This window comes from Xenopus laevis, chromosome 4L (assembly GCF_017654675.1).
Source record: "Xenopus laevis strain J_2021 chromosome 4L, Xenopus_laevis_v10.1, whole genome shotgun sequence".
Taxonomy (NCBI): domain Eukaryota; kingdom Metazoa; phylum Chordata; class Amphibia; order Anura; family Pipidae; genus Xenopus; species Xenopus laevis.
Window position 1 is genome coordinate 112,768,911 of NC_054377.1, and position 17,572 is coordinate 112,786,482.

A 17,572-nucleotide genomic window follows, 5' to 3' on the forward strand; every position below is an offset into this window, starting at 1 on the left:
GATAGGCTGGTTTTGCCTCCAATAAGGATTAATTATATCTTAGTTGGGATCAAGTACAAGCTACTGTTTAATTATTACAGAGAAAAAGGAAATAATTTTTTTTAAAAAATGGATAAAATGGAGTCTATGGGAGACAGCCTTTTCATAATTCAAAGCTTTCTGGATAACGGGTTTCCGGATAACTGACCCCATACCTAATATAGCCTGTAACAATGGCTGTCTCAAAGGTTAATTTTCTGACTTGTCTGTACCCATTTTAAAAAAACATGATGTGTATACGTTTATGGCTGAACCCTTTATATCATAAATCGGCATGTCCACTTTTACTAGAAAATGCTTTCTATTGTATATGACAAGTCTGTTGCAAAGCCGTCTTTGAATGCATTGAATAAAATCACAAACCAAGAGATTACATGATTGCTGCATAATCACAATTAGACAGGCCTGCAAAACCACTTTCACTTGAAGGCAGTCTCGCAGGAGAAGATACTTTATATTGACACTGCACAGCTGCTCTCATATATGGGTTGATGGGCCCCGAGAGGCAGGATTGCAGTATAAATGGTCATGCTTCACAGGTTAACACATAGTTCAATCCAATAGATCAGCATGGTTCAATATCAGTCACAGGTCAATTCCCTTTAGAGTATGTTTCAGTTTTACAGTTAGATACTAGATACAGTTTCAGTAAAATAGTTTGTACCTCCAATGCTTTAAAAGGACAATATTATAAAAATATGTATAAATATGTCTTGGCATGAAACCCGACCCATACCTGCAACCTGCAATACGCAACCCGGACCCGCATTCTTACCTGATTGGACCCGCAAAAATACCTTATCCACAACCCAAACCCATGACCCGCTGACCATCAAGAATCAGGAAGTGCTGTCGTTCTAAACCGGAAGTGACATCATTTGAAGTAGACATGATCAGAAAAATAGGAATAAAACAGGAAGTGTTGTCATTGTAAACCGGAAGTGACATCATTGGAAGTAGACGTGATCAGAAAAAAGGAGTAAATATCGCTATTGAGAAGACCCGCGGTCTGACACGAGACCCACAAACCTACAGAACCGCTGACCCGCGTCCATACCCGCACCCGGAAATTCTACCCTCAACCCGCTGGGTATTGCAGGTTTTTGCGGGTAACCCACTGGTACCAGACCTGCTGCAGGACTCTACCTTACAAGAATTTAACAGCAGAATGAGTGAGATAATACAGCTTAGTAAGACAAAGGAAACAACTGTAATGCAGTATTAATTATGTCAAGTTCTTAAATTGGATATATTTAGTAACAGTATTAACCTGAACTAATTAAAGTGCATAAAATATAAATATATAATGAAATAAAATGTAAACCCTTTAAATAAATTATTGTAAAATTGACAAGAGTGATCTTCTGAGCACTTTTACAATTTACATAATTTTAGAGAAAAAAAACGTGAATCCTGCTGTTCATTGTACCAACTTGACACTGTTGGTAGAAAATTATGTTCATGAGAAAAGGAAAGTGTTGTGATGTTGCTCTACTTGAAACTGACCAGAGATAACTCTCTGCTTACTAGATATGCACTGAATCCAGGATTCGGTTTGGTATTAGACCTTTTTCAGCAGGATTCTTTTTTTTGTTAAAAACTAGAATATGAATTGCAAAAGTGCTCAGCTTTTTGAGTATATATACTTGTTTCATGGTTTTACAGTTCCTTTAAACCAGTATCAGTGCTCTTGTGATATTGATGCATAGTAGGGTATTGCATTTTCCCCATTAATTGCTAGGGAGTGTGTAAGAATATCACAGATGCCTTGATGGCTCGGTACATATAAAGATTTTTGGCCTTCTACTCACAATTTCCCTGATGCTTAAACACAAAACTCTACTGGGTGTCATAATCACTAAGTAACTGGAAACATCCCATGCCTTCATTAGTATAACAATTTATACATCATTACCGTGTCTGTAAGGTTTATTTACCCTTTTATTTATATTCTCAATCCAGTATGAGACACGCAAGTTTACTCCAATCTGCCAGGCCTCTCACTACCTATTTGCTATTCCAGCTTTGCACTGATGGTATTTTTAGTCTTCCCATTTTGACCTCGTGTAAGACAAAACTCAGTTAAGGAAAACCTTTAGTAATAGTCAGGCAATTTATTCACATAGAATACAACATAACAGTTTTGTCTGGGTAAGCGGTTGGAGTAACACACAGAATGTCACCCAAGGACTCACCAAAGACCCACCTCTTGGTCCAGGCGTTATATAGCTTTCAGAAGGCATTTACAGTAATTGTGACAAGGGGTACACAGAAATACCATACATGGTCTGGCGAGGAGACTTACTGGCATATACATTTATACATTCCTGTAAGATGTGCAGTTTTGCAACATAAGAGTTTTCTGGTTCCAACTGTCCACAGCCTCGTAAACATCTGTTGGCTAAACATAGCCATTGTGGTAAAGCCAGTAATTGAGCAACACTTCTGCAAAAGGGGCCCCAAGAGACATGCTGACACTCTGGAATCTAAATAACAGAGTGGAGATCATTTATTTGTATGGCCTAGTATAAGTTATAGAAGTGACCATTGTCCACAGTTGACCATCAGCCCTTATAGTCCATCCTGCCTTGGGCCCTATAGCGTTATGGCGATATAGAGGGCGGGGGTAATAGATATTGACCCTCTGACACTAGCCATTCGTCCGTCATAGCAAATAGACCGTTCCAGATATAAAATATATAAACAGCACTTAGTGGGTTTTTTTTTTCTAGCAGTTACCAATTTTTCTATTCTGTTTCATAGTGTGATAAGAAAGGTCCAAGTCCAGAGATTCAAGGGTTCAGCTTTACATAACTCACTCATGTTTTTCAGTTTATCTAAGAAAAGCCTAAATATGGCTAGAAGTTCTGAATATTATACACTGTGCTTCCTGTATGACCTCCGGGGTTCAGCAACTCTTACCAGCAATGATCCATAACTTCTAAGTTGTCCATAACATCTTTCCATTTTCTGACTGTTAGGCCATCATTCAAGCGTCTGTGTCACTGCACTGCTTCAGAACTGAGCAATTGTATACATTGCCTGGGCTGTGGAACAAATTGACTCACAGTCTACTGAAGAGCAGCCTTATAATGTGTTGAGAATCAGCAGAAAAAAAGCCGAGGAGATACTAGGGCTATGGTTGGAGGCACAGACCTTCACTGATAATGAGCAGAGTTGGTCTTGGGCTGGTACAGAAGCCTCTAGTTAGCTTATTGCGACATAATTTGGCACATCCCTGTTGCATTTATCATGTCATTGTTTGTGTAGGCATCTCGTGAGTTAGTAGTATCTGTAGCTTGTAGTCTGCAAAGCAGCAGCTGGGTTTAAAACTATAAGTGTGGAATATTTTTTTTCTTTTCCATTGTATATCAAAATCAGAAGACATGGATAAAAATATAAACGTACAAAAAAAAAATGGTATTTATATACACAAAAATTCTGTTTTCATTCGACTTATCAAATTCCATTCGGAAAAAAAAAGGGGCCACATAATATATAGCAAGTACAGGCAGTCCCTGGGTTACTTACGAGATAGGGCCTGTTGTTAAGTTGAATTTCTATGTTAGTTGAAACATATACATTTACTTATTAAATGCAACGTCGACAGATGTCTGTCTTAACATAGTGTTTATTTTTACCTTTCTGTGCTCCACAGTAGACGACACATGCCAGAGGGGATTGTGGCAGGTGGTTTATTAAAGCTAAATGCTAATAAAAGTCAAGCAAACCATAGTATGTTAATGTAACAGCCCCCATCTGTAAGTGTGAGTTGTAAGTAGGGTGTATGTGACTCGAGGACTCCCTGTATAGTAAGGCACAGCATTCATTTACATACATATTGAATCACATTCATACTTCAAACCATATGTTAGTTAGGAATGCACAGAAAGCAGAATTTTTAAAATGGAATCTGAACTAAAATGTGCATATTATTATATATTTGAGCAAAAAATAGGACAATATCTGTGGACCAAAGATGTACTCACATGTGCAGAGCTTTAAAGTCACAAGAGATTGAGGGCTGTAATTAAGTTCTCCTAAAATACTACTGAATCCAAATTCTGCAAAATCTTCTGGATTTGGAGTATTATCCATTATATAAATTTATTCAGAAGTGGATTAGAAGATGCAGTTTGGCAGAGGGGGGAAAGGAGAGGTGGGTTTAAGAGTGAGTCATTTTTATAAGAACTGATTTTGTCTAATTAATTCAATGCAACACAATTATTTTAAGAATAATTTTTATTAGGGATGCACCGAATCCACTATTTTGGATTCGGCCGAACCCCCGAATCCTTCTCAAAAGATTCAGCTGAATACCGAACCAAATCCTAATTTGCATATGTAAATTAGGGGTGGGAAAGGGAAAACATTTTTTACTTCCTTGTTTTGTGACAAAAAATCTTACGATTTCCCTCCCCGCCCCTAATTTGCATATGCAAATTAGGATTCGGTTTGGCCGGGCAGAAGGATTCAGCTGAATCCAAATCCTACTGAAAAAGGCCGAATCCCGAACCGAATCCTGGATTTGGTGCATCCCTAATTTTTATATACCAAACATTTGGGCTCACGGGTGGTTAAAATGTTTCTAGGTGTTTGGCCTCATTTGCTGTGCTTAAGACATAATACATCAGATAACAGTAAAATAGAATTTATTTACATTAAAAAAAAAATCAAAAACTCCAGCTATTGGAACAGAAACACCAATTGTCAGCCAGCCAATGAATGTGTTTTTCCCCAACAACTAGAGAGGCCATAGTTTTGACAATCCTAATCTAAAACATTTCATAATGAATACATATGAAGGGGATTCTAAAGACTGTATATAGTCTTGCTAGGAAGCCTGGTGAAAAAATAGTTTTTACTTCTGCTGTCAACAAATATATACAATCAGAATGGTTACATTAAATATATGATTTCTATAAGTTCACCACAAACAAAAGGGGCAATATGTACCTATGACTAATCCAAAAATGGTTACTTGAAAATATTAAAAGGGATACTGCCATCTGAAGTTTGTTTTTTTATTCTCTTATCTATCCAACTCTACACAGCAAGATTTGGTCATTTGGTGAGGTAAGCATACAAGCCTATCCTCACCCACTTTGTGGTCCATATGCTGTTCAAACCATTTGACACTAAACCAGCAATCACATAATTTGTGGACATTGCCTGCGGCTCAATAAGCGGTCAAACAAACCTAGTAAATCTCGAAGGTCAGAGAGAGTCAACAGCTAAAGCAGTCTGTGCATGGCCTGCTTTCTATCTTTAAGTCATGGTGGTGTAAATGTAAACAATAAAAACTCTGAGTCATTCGTATACAGAGAATTGCTGCACAGAAGTTTTTTGCTCTTTTGGTTTGTGCTTTACAGCCATATATACAGTCATATGTAGCATATTGCATTACTCCAAAGCTCACTTGTATTTTCTTTTCTGCTCCATAACACTACTCTGATATGCATTATCTTGTGGTTTTAGGCAGAAAATGATCTGGATGACAGTATCCATTTTGAGTGCACATGGAGTAAGAACTGTATTTTTATATCAACTGCCTCCATCTTGCTTTAAGAAAGTCATTGTGAGAGGTGGAGGTGCCCGTACATGGGACAATATCGTGTATGACTTGCTTTTGCCTTCAACTGCAAAGAGGGATAAAAAGCTTCTACCTTATGTGCTGCATACACTCTCAGACATAATAAATAAGTGAATGAGTGGATTATATCATTCAATTACCTCCTGCAGTGAGTATTGAAGAGGCAAGAGTTAATATAACAACAATCCATGTGAACGATATCTTTTTAAACTAACCCTATTTATCTGGTTTGTGCTGGACAAAGGTGAATACTGCCCCCCAGCTTCCTTTCTGTAATAACTTTCCAAAGCAAATGAGTTGCACCAGATGAGCCACAGACAAACATCAACACCAATACACTCCTGCATAAATTATTGGATCCCAGACTGAAAGCAAAATCAGTTACTACAGCCCCTGCTGCTGCATGTCGTCTGTAATTAAAAGACAATGCAGGATTTCAGGGGACTCTCCACCCCTCAAAAAAGTTATTCTTTTCCACCAATAATCAGTGGTAGATCTTCAAATCGGTTATTATCCAGCGGACTCCTGTCCAGGTGTACTGGATTCTGGCTGCACATTGTCCGACAGGTTGTGTGCATGCTCTAAGAACAGGTCCTTCAGCACACTCAGCTCCTTGGTAAGAAGCTTGATTTTGGCCTCCAGTCTTTCGTTCTCTTCTTTCAACTGGTTGACCCTTTGCAGTGTGTCTTGAGCCTTCTGCTTGCTTTTTAAGCGGCTCTTCTTGACGGCCATGTTGTTACGCTCCCGACGCTGACGGTACTCTTCGCTCCCACGTTCCAAACGTTGACTCTTTTTGCTGTTTTTGCTTGGAGGGGTGGCTTTGCCTCCACCTCCAGGGTTTAGCGGCACACGCTGTGGTGTTGCTGGGCTACCTGGCAGGGCATCGCTCAGGCCCTCAGATGCGGTGGAAGGGGACTGGTTCATTTGGTCTAACTTGTCCATAAAGATAAATTTGGAGGACTCTATGTAGTTTAATGTTCAGTAAATTATACCTGAAATCAAACAAACAAATATTACTATGGATAGAAAAATAAAAACTTGGCACAGTACGCTCACCCACAGCTATAGTAAAACACTACAGTAACATTATATTATAGTAAAACTGCCTATTTGTTTGTCTATTAAAGGAACAGTAACATCAAAAAACAAAAGTGTTTTAAAGTAATAAAAATATAATGCAGTTTTGGCCTGCACTGTTAAAACTGATGTGTTTTCTTCAGAAACACTACTATTGTTTATATAAATAAGCTGCTGTGAGCAGATAAGCTCTGTAGAACATAATGGTCTGTTATCCACTATTTTACCTGTGCCATAAAGCCTTTTTATACATTTCTGAGATTGCTACACAGCAGCTTGTTTATATGAACTATAGTAGTGTTTCTGAAGCAAATCAGTTTTAACAGTGCAGGGCAACAATACATGATGTTTCATTATATTAAAAAACTTTTTTGGGGTTACTGTTCCTTTTTATAGACAGTGGCCAGTCTTAAGTATGCATAATATGAACAGTACACTCTCTCTCTCTCTCTCTCTCGCCCGGAGCAGGTCCAGGAGCTCCGGGCGGCGCGTCCTTCCCTGCCGGCGTCGCTCCCAAAATGGCGGCGCCCATGGCCGCCACGTGGGTAGCGGCGCCGGCGCCTCTACCCACGTGGCGGCCATGGGCGCCGCCATTTTGGAAGGACGCCGGCAGGGAAGGACGCGCCGCCCGGAGCTCCTGGACCTGCTCCGGGCGGCGATCGTCAGTCACAGAGTCCTGATGCGCTATGGGAGAGGGAGGTGAGGGATCCGATATTACGGGATTTGAATTTCTTATACGCTGTTTGCTTGGGGAAGTGCAATCCTTATTCTCAGCAGGGCTGTCTATATGACTAGAGGAGCGTTCCTGTACAAAGTACAGATTGATTTTCAATCAGCCCCTAGGCTTATACACGAGTCAATACATTTTTCCAGTTTTCTTAGGTAAATTAGGTACCTCGGCTTATACACGGGTCGGCTTATACACGAGTATATACGGTATATATATTGAATAAAGTACTCCCTTTTGTAAAATATAAGGATATTATAAGTTACCGAGGAGTTTCATGACCATATACAGGTCATGGAACTCCAAGGTAACTTCTAATATCCTCATATTTTGCAACTGGGGGTACTTTATTTATTATAATACACAAACTTCAGTGAGTCATGTGACAGAAATGACATCAGAACTCACCGTTTATAACTGATGACATCAGAACTCACCGTTTATAAGGATATAATTTACAAGATATTCATGGCTTTTGTGTATTATATATATATATATATAAAATACACAAAAGCTATGGATATCTTGTAAATTATATCCTTATAAACGGTGAGTTCTGATGTCATTTCTGTTACATGACTCAATAAAATCTCTATATTATAATAAATAAAGTACCCCCAGTTGCAAAATATGAGGATATTAGAAGTTACCTCGGAGTTCCATGACCTCAGTAATTTATAATATCCTTATAATTTACAAGAGGGGGTACTTTATTTACTATATATTCACCCTCCAAATTTGTATTGATTATAGAATAGTGCTGTTTGCTGTTTATTCCCTATCTTTAGACAAAAGCAGTAACTACTGATTTCCCTGTTTGTCACAGACATAGGACACACAGGAGCAAGGGAAACAGAAAACTCTTAGATTAATGCCACACAGTGTGTTTTTCACTGGCACTAACCTACACTGAAACACAGGGGAGGTTAGAACACCAGTCTGCCGTTCACTACTCCTAATATTACTGAATGTATAGTGCCCTACCTGATACACAAAGAATAGTGACAGGTGGACAATGGTGCCAAAAAAAGCTAAGTTCAGTTACCTCCAACTGCCACCTCTCTGCGTTTGCCCTGAATGGCACTTTAGATTCAGCAGCATAAGCAACAGTGACGTTTGGATTGTCACATTTTTTGCCTAGAGACGCAGTCAAAATGCTGTTTGTCAGTAGTCTTAATTCTCAGCTGAAAATACACAGACTTGACTCACATGGTCTGGAAGAAATGTTGGGTTAGCAGGAGAGGCTAAAACAAAATTTGGCATGTATACAGAAGGTGTATCACTTCTTAGCAAGATTTTGTTGCTTAGTGCCTGATGTTGCTTTTTTTGCCATAAAAAGTCTTACTTTATTTTTGTAAACATTGTGAATCTTGTGATCCAACAATCACACATGCTAGTTGTATTATTAATAGTTATAGTTGTTTTTCTTGGTGAACTCCCTTGTGGTTCTCATTCTGCTTTGTGGTCCCAGCTGCTACAGCTGCTTCGCTTCATATGTAAAAACTCTAATGAGAATACAGGCTGCTTGTGTTTGGGCTCACTGTGCTTATGCGCTGAAGGAGTGAACACATGAATTCTAGCACCAAGGACATAAACCCTGTCATCGCTACCCTCCATGACATGGTGTATGTTTTTGAAAATACTGTGTGCAGTTACATGATGAATTGCATCACATTATTATTAATAAGCATTGGGGAAGAAATAAGTCATGCTGGCCAACAAGACTAAATATAGCCCTAAGGCCAACAGAACTACTCAGGGAGAAATTTTCCTTGAATTTCGTGCAAAGAAATTCCTTTGGGTGCACACTTCAAAACAGTGTGTAAAATCTACCGTAAGCACAACATTATGAAAGGTGGGTGATGTACCATAAGCACACAACAACTTGTTTTGCTATGCAACAGTAAAGTGTTTGGTTAATGAGGAACAAGGTCCCTTGGGTCTGTAGGTAGCATAAGGCAACACAGGATGGATCTGAGACACCTTTACCACCCCTAAACAAGCGCGCACACATCTGTTACCTTCATTATAGTGTCATGGGAAACAGGAGTATTTGGAACAAGTTATTTCATCACCAACCATAAGAAGGCAATTATAGGAGTGTAGACAACATTATCATTTTGGTTACAATTCTGCTTGCTCAGAACATTAAGAAAGGCATGGATACCCATCCTAATTATATATCATTTATAGTTATATTTTTCTGTGGGGCATGTGCATACTCTTATCCTTTATTTGCTAAGTGTACCCTTCCCACTCTTCAGTACTGGAGTTACATTCTAGTCGCCATTCTTACAATAAAAAATACCCGCCTATTTCCTTCACTTGAGTTATCACCATCTTTTCCCTATACAACAGGTTATCAGGACCCACCCTACATATTTCGATAATATCATATTTTCGATAATATCAGTTGCCAACATTTTCCTCTTCTGCCATGAGACCCATTATAAAATGGAAAAAAAAAAAGAAGAAGATTATTCCATATTTATAAGAAGCAGAAACTCCTTTTATCATTCTCATTCGCAGTCATAAAAAAAAAAAAATCATTCACAGACAAATATAAAAATACTTATGTCTGCTATATTTGGCCAGTTTGTATTAAATTCCTTTTGTAGGCATCTACTGCTCTCCCTGTATTTTTTGTCAGTTTGGAGCTGGTACATAGAATATCCACAAGATTCACTCAAACCCATTAACAAGATTTTAAGGTCCCCGGCATACCAAAGGGATCCATATATTAGCCATTTGCTGACCACTACTGTATCCCCATGGGGGTTGGGGGGTACACTCGACCACTTCCCAGAGCTTGCTGCCTACCAATACATAAACACACCAACACTAATTTATTTAAATAGGAAATAAAGAACAGCATGAAGTGAAACATACAGTACAAACCATGGAGACCACTTAATGTGGATATAGTGGATTCTTTGTGCTGAAGAATAGATATACACAAGGAACACAATGCTGCGATTACTTATCCTTTTGCAGCCTCTATACATAGAATGACTTCACTGTATCATTTCAGAAGCATTGCATCATCCCCATGCAAACTCAGTCCTGCAAATCCTTCAGAGAAACAGCGCACTTCAAGCAAGAAGCGTTTCACGCGGCTACAGCACTACTTCTGCCATGAAACCTCACAGGGGAGAATCATTTGTTCAGCCCAGAGAGAATATCAGGAGACAATTGGTAGACTGCAGTTTCCACCATTTCAGCAAATTTTTTCCTAATCTGCATGGTTAAATCTACAGTTCAATTTTGGCAAGTAGAAACCTGAAGGCTACTATAGCTGCCGAGTGACTGCAGTTCACATACATGTGTATAAAATAAAGTGCTTGTAATATTAACAGATAGGTATGTTGTTCTCATATCGAAAAGACCAAAGGTGATTTGGCCTACTAGGGAAGTGATTTTTCTGTAAAGTGGCCATACATGGGTAGATTTAATCTGTCAATTTGGGCCCTTAAGACCGTTTCAGCAGTTTATCTGTCCCTGTATGGGGACTCACGATGAGCCCTCCCGACAGATATCTAGCCAAAAATCAGGCAGGTTTGATTTTTCCCTTCAGATCGTGAACTGCAACGGCTAACTGATGCGGACATTACTCTGATGGCTCTTAATCCCGCCATTATAATACGATCATTTGGCCCTAGAGCCAACAAGTTTATTAAAGCCAGATATTGTCCACCTTTGCTGGGCACATTGGGGAAAGATCAACTCCTCTGGCGACCTCACCAAATGTGCGGATCTGATAAAGTGTATGGCCACCTTGACATGTCAGACCACACACATATAGTCAATGGGTTCAACACAAATTACATATAATGATTAGACTACTGTGGCATGGGTCATTCCCCTGATCTGCTCAAATATGATGTAACAATTTAATTTAAGAATGAAAACAACTATATAAATATCTGAAAGGACAAAAAAATCATCTACTTTATAATTAGCCAACATAATGCCCCCAACTGAAAGGATTATAACACTGCTTTATCATGGTGCTCATCCTCTAATTCAGCTTAGTCAGCTAAAGTGCAATGCTATGAAGTGTCAAGGATTACGAGGCATTAGACTGCCACTGCTATCAGGCAGAAAGGACTGTCAGTCAAACCACTTCCCACTGTAATCTATGGGAAACATGGTGCCCGAAGAATATGTGCTGGCGAAAGAAGGACTCAGACCCTAATGATATATGGGGTGTTTTATGCACATCTCCTGCATTGATATCGAGAAGGGCCGCCATTGCATGAAGGACAGAACTTCCCAGACAGTGTCTAGGATATATGTAGTTAAATATATCAGCAGAATACAATATCCTGTGCCTGACACAATAAATGCCAGCACATATGTGCCTCCAGAGCCAACCTCTTCTAGACAGAGATGCAAACTGCATGTTTGGAGGCCCTGTTTTGTTTCCAGGGCACACAACGCCACCAAAATCCCACTCAAGGAAAAAGACTTTCAAGGGTGACATACAGCAGTGTGGATACTCTAAACACACAACCAACTGTATCACCTACCAGGAAGGATTCTGGAAAAAGTGCTGTCACTTTTAATTATTTCTCCTGGAAAAAGTGCTGCCATTTTTAATTGTTCTTCCTGGAAAAAGTGCTGTCACTTTTAATTATTTCTCCTGTAGTGACAGGACAAGGTGCAACACGGATGGATTTTCAGTGCACCTTGACCTAAACAGGTAACAGTCTATGAGGCTTAATAAAACATAGAGGCACATTTAGCAAAGGTTGAATTTCGAATTCATGTGAGATTTTAAAAACTCCCCTAAACTTCCATAAATTCAACCAATCGAAATGTATTTAAAAAAAATCTAATTTTTAAAACTCCGATGAATTTAATCGACCCGAAAACTCGAATCGAAAACTCAAATGTCAGGAAGGCTGCAAACAAATCCAAATTGATCCCTGGACCTCTCCCATCGACTTAACAGCAATTTGGCAGGTTTTAGGTGACGAATAGTCGAATTCGAGTTCTTAAAGGGCCAGAGTATGATAAATCTCGAAAATCAAATTTGAATAAAAAAACTCGAAACTAATTTGAATAACTCCCTAGTCAACCATAAAAACCATAAAAAATTTTTGAATTTTCAATTCGACCCTTGATAAATCTACCTCTTACTGTTGGTAGAACCGCCATATTGAATATGACAAGGCAGAATAGAAGTATCTGATAGAACACTGTATCCTTTTTGTCTTAGTTTGGAGTTCCCTTGGATGTGAGACACCCATGCTGTTAAATTCCTTGTGTAATCAAATGTGGCTCACAGCTATATGTAGCTAAATATGTGCCAGAAGAAATTCTGTTGTTGCCTGCATGGGAACACACGACTTATTAGCAGTTCCTGAGTATGATGCAACATGTAAGATTGGGGCAGCAACACTGATGGTTCGGGAATCAGAATACAGCGAGGCATGAGGCATTTCTGAGGCAACTTCCAGCAGATCTATTAGGCATATCCCCTCTCTGTCATCCTGAGTCATACTAAGCATTAAGCACAGTATGGAAACTCTGAGACAGTCATAAATTATTCTTAAATAGTTATACTTTCTGTATGAGGTAAGTGAGACCCAGCATTCAACTAAACATGATCACACTTGCACAGTACATGCCACCATCAATTTGCTTGTAATCCGAGATTAGCATTCAATGCAACTCACTGCGCAGGTTAAACTACAGGTTTTTTTACCAAGAAACTTATTATAGCAACTTTAGCCTTTGCTCTTCATCTTATAGGGGGGCTTGTAAAGTAACTCTAAGCAATGGGCTTCCAGTCTTATATTATGCAATGCGTGTAGCAGTATTATTCCTGGGAGGAAACCCACACAAACACAGGGTGAAGCACTGTTGTAAATATTTACAGAGCATTTCATTTTTAAATATCATTGGCATTGTAAGTGACTCTGCCAATCACTGATGATTCAGGTATAAAAGTCCCCTGATTCTGTCCCAAGGCACCGGCTTATTCATACAACTCAGTCATTAATGTAAGCATCAGTTTGTAAGCGGTGAGGGAAAACTTGCAATTTGCTACATTCATCTCTAGTTTATTCACACCACAGTATACTGGCCAAAAAGAAAATGCTTATGATACAATCTAATAGTTTGGAAAGAAGTGAACTGCGTGTGGCTGCACCTCCTGGTAATGACTGTTATATCAAATTAGTACCATATTATGCTTACAAATGGTACAACATGCTACTACTGGTTATATATACAGAAAATCTGCATAACAGCCTGTGGAGCTGCAGGGCAGACACTAAGTAAGGGCATACTGCTTAGCACCCTAAGAACTCAATCATTTCAAATAATCATGTTTCTGAATACACTGGAAAGCCTATAATAAACAACACCATGCTTTCGAGCCCATATGCCCACTATCACTGGGCTATAAACCAATTCAGTTGGCTTCTGCCATAGTCATAAATTGCTGTAGCAACTGAACTGGTTCGATAACTGCACTATTGCAGTACTTTATGAATACTAAGCTCATCTTTGTTTTCGGATACAGTATTGGAATGTGGCAAAAGATCCAGAAGAACAGCATTACCAGGACACATAACACATTAAGGCAGGGGCTGCTCCCTCTACATGGGTTGTGTTCCCACCAGTATCCCCCACTCTCCCAAAGGATTTTACACCCATAACTTACAATACTCAGAATTGCCTCTGCTAAAACAGCAAAGCCAATTATCAATACTGTCTATTGCAGGGGTCCCCAACCTTTTTTCACCTGTTAGCAACATTCAGATTTAAAAAGAGTTGGGGAGCAACACAAGCATGGAAAATGTTCATTGGGGTGCCAAATAAGGGCTGTGATTGGCTATTGGTAGCCCCTATATGGAATGACAGCTACAGTAGGCTCTGTTTGGCAGTACATCTGGTTTTTAAGCAACCAAAACTTGCCTTCAAATCTTGAATACAAAAATAATCACCTGCTTTGAGGCCACTGGGAGCAACATCCAAGGGGTTGAAGAGCAACATGTTGCTCACGAGCTACTGGTTGGGGATCACTGGTCTATTGTGTAGCTGTGAAAAGTAGCTTGTACTAGTAGCTCTGTGTGTCTTCGCATAAAGGCACAGACACGTGCTGCTATTTCGGGAGATTAGTCGCCCAACGATAAATCGCTTCTTCTTCAGGCAAATAAATCTCCCCAAGCTGATTTCCCGCCAGCTAGAATGTAAATCGCCGGCGGAATGGCAGTCAGATCGCTTTGGCTTTCCGAAGTCGCCTGAAGTTTCCCCATGAGGCAACTTCGGAAAATTAAGCGTTCAAAGTGCCATCCTGCTGGCGATTAACAGTTCGGGGAGATTAGTCGACCAAAGTAGAAGCGATTTGTCGCTGGACGACTAATTTTTCCCGAAATAGCAGCGTGTCTCTGCCCTAAGACATGATAGATGTTAAAAGGAATGAGTTTGTTCCTATGTGCAAAGGCAAAGCTAAGCTATACAGAACAGTCTGGATAGGAGGACAACATAGTGGGATGGCCTGTAGCACCCACTGAAAGTTATAGCTGAATTGAAACGTGTGGACTAAAGAATTATTGCTTAGAGCAATAGAGTTGCATGACAGGGTGTGACAGTGAGCTGACTGTAGATCAATACAAAGCTTTAGTGAGTAAGTTCCCTGTGTGACATCTCCCTGAGAGCCCATGCTGATACGTAACACGAGGCTTATAGGTTTGCTGGTGTATTTATCCTTATTGTTTGAGCAGGGTAAAGCTGCCTGGGCTCTCCAGCTGTTACACACACATACAAATGTCAGTCTCAGTAGTAGAGTTGTGCCACAGCTGAAGGCCACTAGTATCCTGACTAAAGGCATTACCCCAACTTTCATTCCAACTCCTCTTCCCCTCTCGGTTCTGTGACTGCCATGAAGTCTGTAAAGGTACAACTGCCAGTATGTTCTACCAGCCGTCCCAGACACACTGAGTGCTAAAGGGAAACACAGCAGAACACCTGCAGAGTGTCAGGTAAAATACACCCGTTCTGAGATGTTTCGACATCAAATCAGTCCAATTTACCTGATGGCTTCGAGGTTCTCCTGCCCGGGGAGGGAAGCCGATCCCTCCCCCACGACTTGCTTCCCCTGTCCCCACTAGGGATCCGTAGGTTACTCCTCCTCTGGGCACTCGGGGCTCTGGATCATGCGAACAGCACAATAGATTGTTGCGAAATCACTCGGATCTTTCCTCTCTCCGACAGCATGATGCAATCCCCCAACCGGCAGCAGAGGCAGCCAATCCGCCGCTGGCAAGTGGTAAACGGCCCCGCCCACAGATCACAAGTCCCTTTTTTTTCATGTGAAACTTTATTGGTTTGTGTGACTAAAAGTTTCCCCGTGAGATACATTAAAACAGACTTGTTTGCACTCATTGTCTGCACTTCTTCTTTACACCTTATTTTATTGGGATATGCTGGGAAAAGGAATGTGCATCCAGACTATTTTACTTAAATCAACACTAACACCAAAAAAATTAAGTGTATTAAAGTAATGAAAATATCATGTAGTGTTTCCCTGCACTGGTAAAACTGATCTGTTTGCTTCAGAAACACTACTATAGTTCATATAAACAAGCTGCTGTGTAGCAATGGCAGAAATTTAAAAAAAAAGTCTATATGGCACAGGTTAAATAATGGATAACAGATAACATTATGTTCTACACAGTCTGCTCTGTAACCCATACCTCCCAACATTTTGGAAGTAAAAAGAGGGACAAAATTTTTTTTCCCGCATGTAGCGCAGCAATTTTTTGACCACACCCCTTTCTGTGGCCACACCCCCTAATTACCATGTTTGTTTTACAAAATTTGGCAGGTTATGAAAGTTTGAAAATATTTCTCCTTATCTAAACTGTGTTTTTGTGTCTCAGAATTGTTACAAAGTATCTTATTTGCACTTGTTAGTTGTTCTGGGCTCTCTGCTAAAAGCCAATTAAGTAAGAAACTTTGTTTCTTTTTCTGGCTGTTCAGTGCAGAGAAAAGAGGGACTTTCCAGTACAAATGAGGGACTGTGGGTTGAGCTGTCAAAAGAGGGACTGTCCCTCCGAAAAAGGGACAGTTGGGAGGTATGCTGTAACCTGAGCCTTTTCTCCTTTGAATGGCTGCCCCCATTGCTACACAGCAGCTTATTTATATAAACAATAGTAGTATTTCTGAAGCAAACACAGCAGTTTTACCAGTGCAGGGCAACACTGCATTATATTTTTATTAAATTAAAAACACTTTAATTTTTTGATGTTGCGGTTCCTTTAAAAGGACCACGCGTGGTATACCTTCATTTTAGAGTTTAGTTTTCCTTTTCATGGTCAAAGTGCCTGGAATTCAAGTGAGTGTTGTTCCTCTTTTCACTGTACTGTACATGATTGTTGGCATAAAGCTTAATCAAAATGTTACCAGCAGCAGGCAATAAAACAAGGCTTTGTGTTCAAAATAAGTCACTAGTGTATGGGGTTGTCCCAAGGGTTTATGAGGTTCGCATACAGAATTAGCGGTTTCCATGGCAGAAGGGAACTAATATTTGAATGCAACAATGCACCACCACTGCAGCTTACATGTATGGAATGGTATTGGTAATCAAATCTGATGACATAAAGATTCAAATGTGGTATTTGTGGGACATTTTTACACATGGGACATATTTTGCCTTCACTAGTAAGTGGTGGGGGGCTGGGGGTAATGTTGCCACCTTTTTGGAAAAAAATACCAGCCTTTTACCTATTAACATTGATATCAAGCATAATATTTACTGACTAGGCCATTAAAATACTGGCCAGGTGGCAACCCTTGTACTGGGGATACCTTCTGTGCCCCAGTTTACACTGTAGTGATCACTCGTTTCTGTGAACTACAAGCTCTTTACTTCAATGGAAATGCCACAATCTCTCCTTCCCTCCCCTGCAAAGGCATCAGCAAAGAGAGATATCCAGTAAATGACATATCAACTCATTCAGGAACAGCCTTATCTGGCCCCCTCACCTGGTCACGTGAGGTTGCAGCCCTATAATTTGTACTTGAATTATTTTTAACCCCACCAATGAAAACTGCCAGGCCCGGATTTGTGGAGAGGCCACCAAGGCCCGGGCCTAGGGCGGCAGGATTTTAGGGGGCGGCAT

General features: G+C 40.0%; 1 protein-coding gene across 1 annotated transcript; it reads right to left on the minus strand.

Annotated features, from left to right (window-relative positions):
- Positions 1-4,674: 4,674 nt before the first annotated feature.
- On the minus strand, positions 4,675-15,644 carry cebpg.L (CCAAT enhancer binding protein gamma L homeolog). The gene is given in 2 exon segments (NM_001095901.1): positions 4,675-6,624; positions 15,482-15,644. A coding segment is annotated over 1 exon segment (432 nt). The 5' UTR covers positions 6,575-6,624; positions 15,482-15,644; the 3' UTR covers positions 4,675-6,142.
- Positions 15,645-17,572: the final 1,928 nt, after the last annotated feature.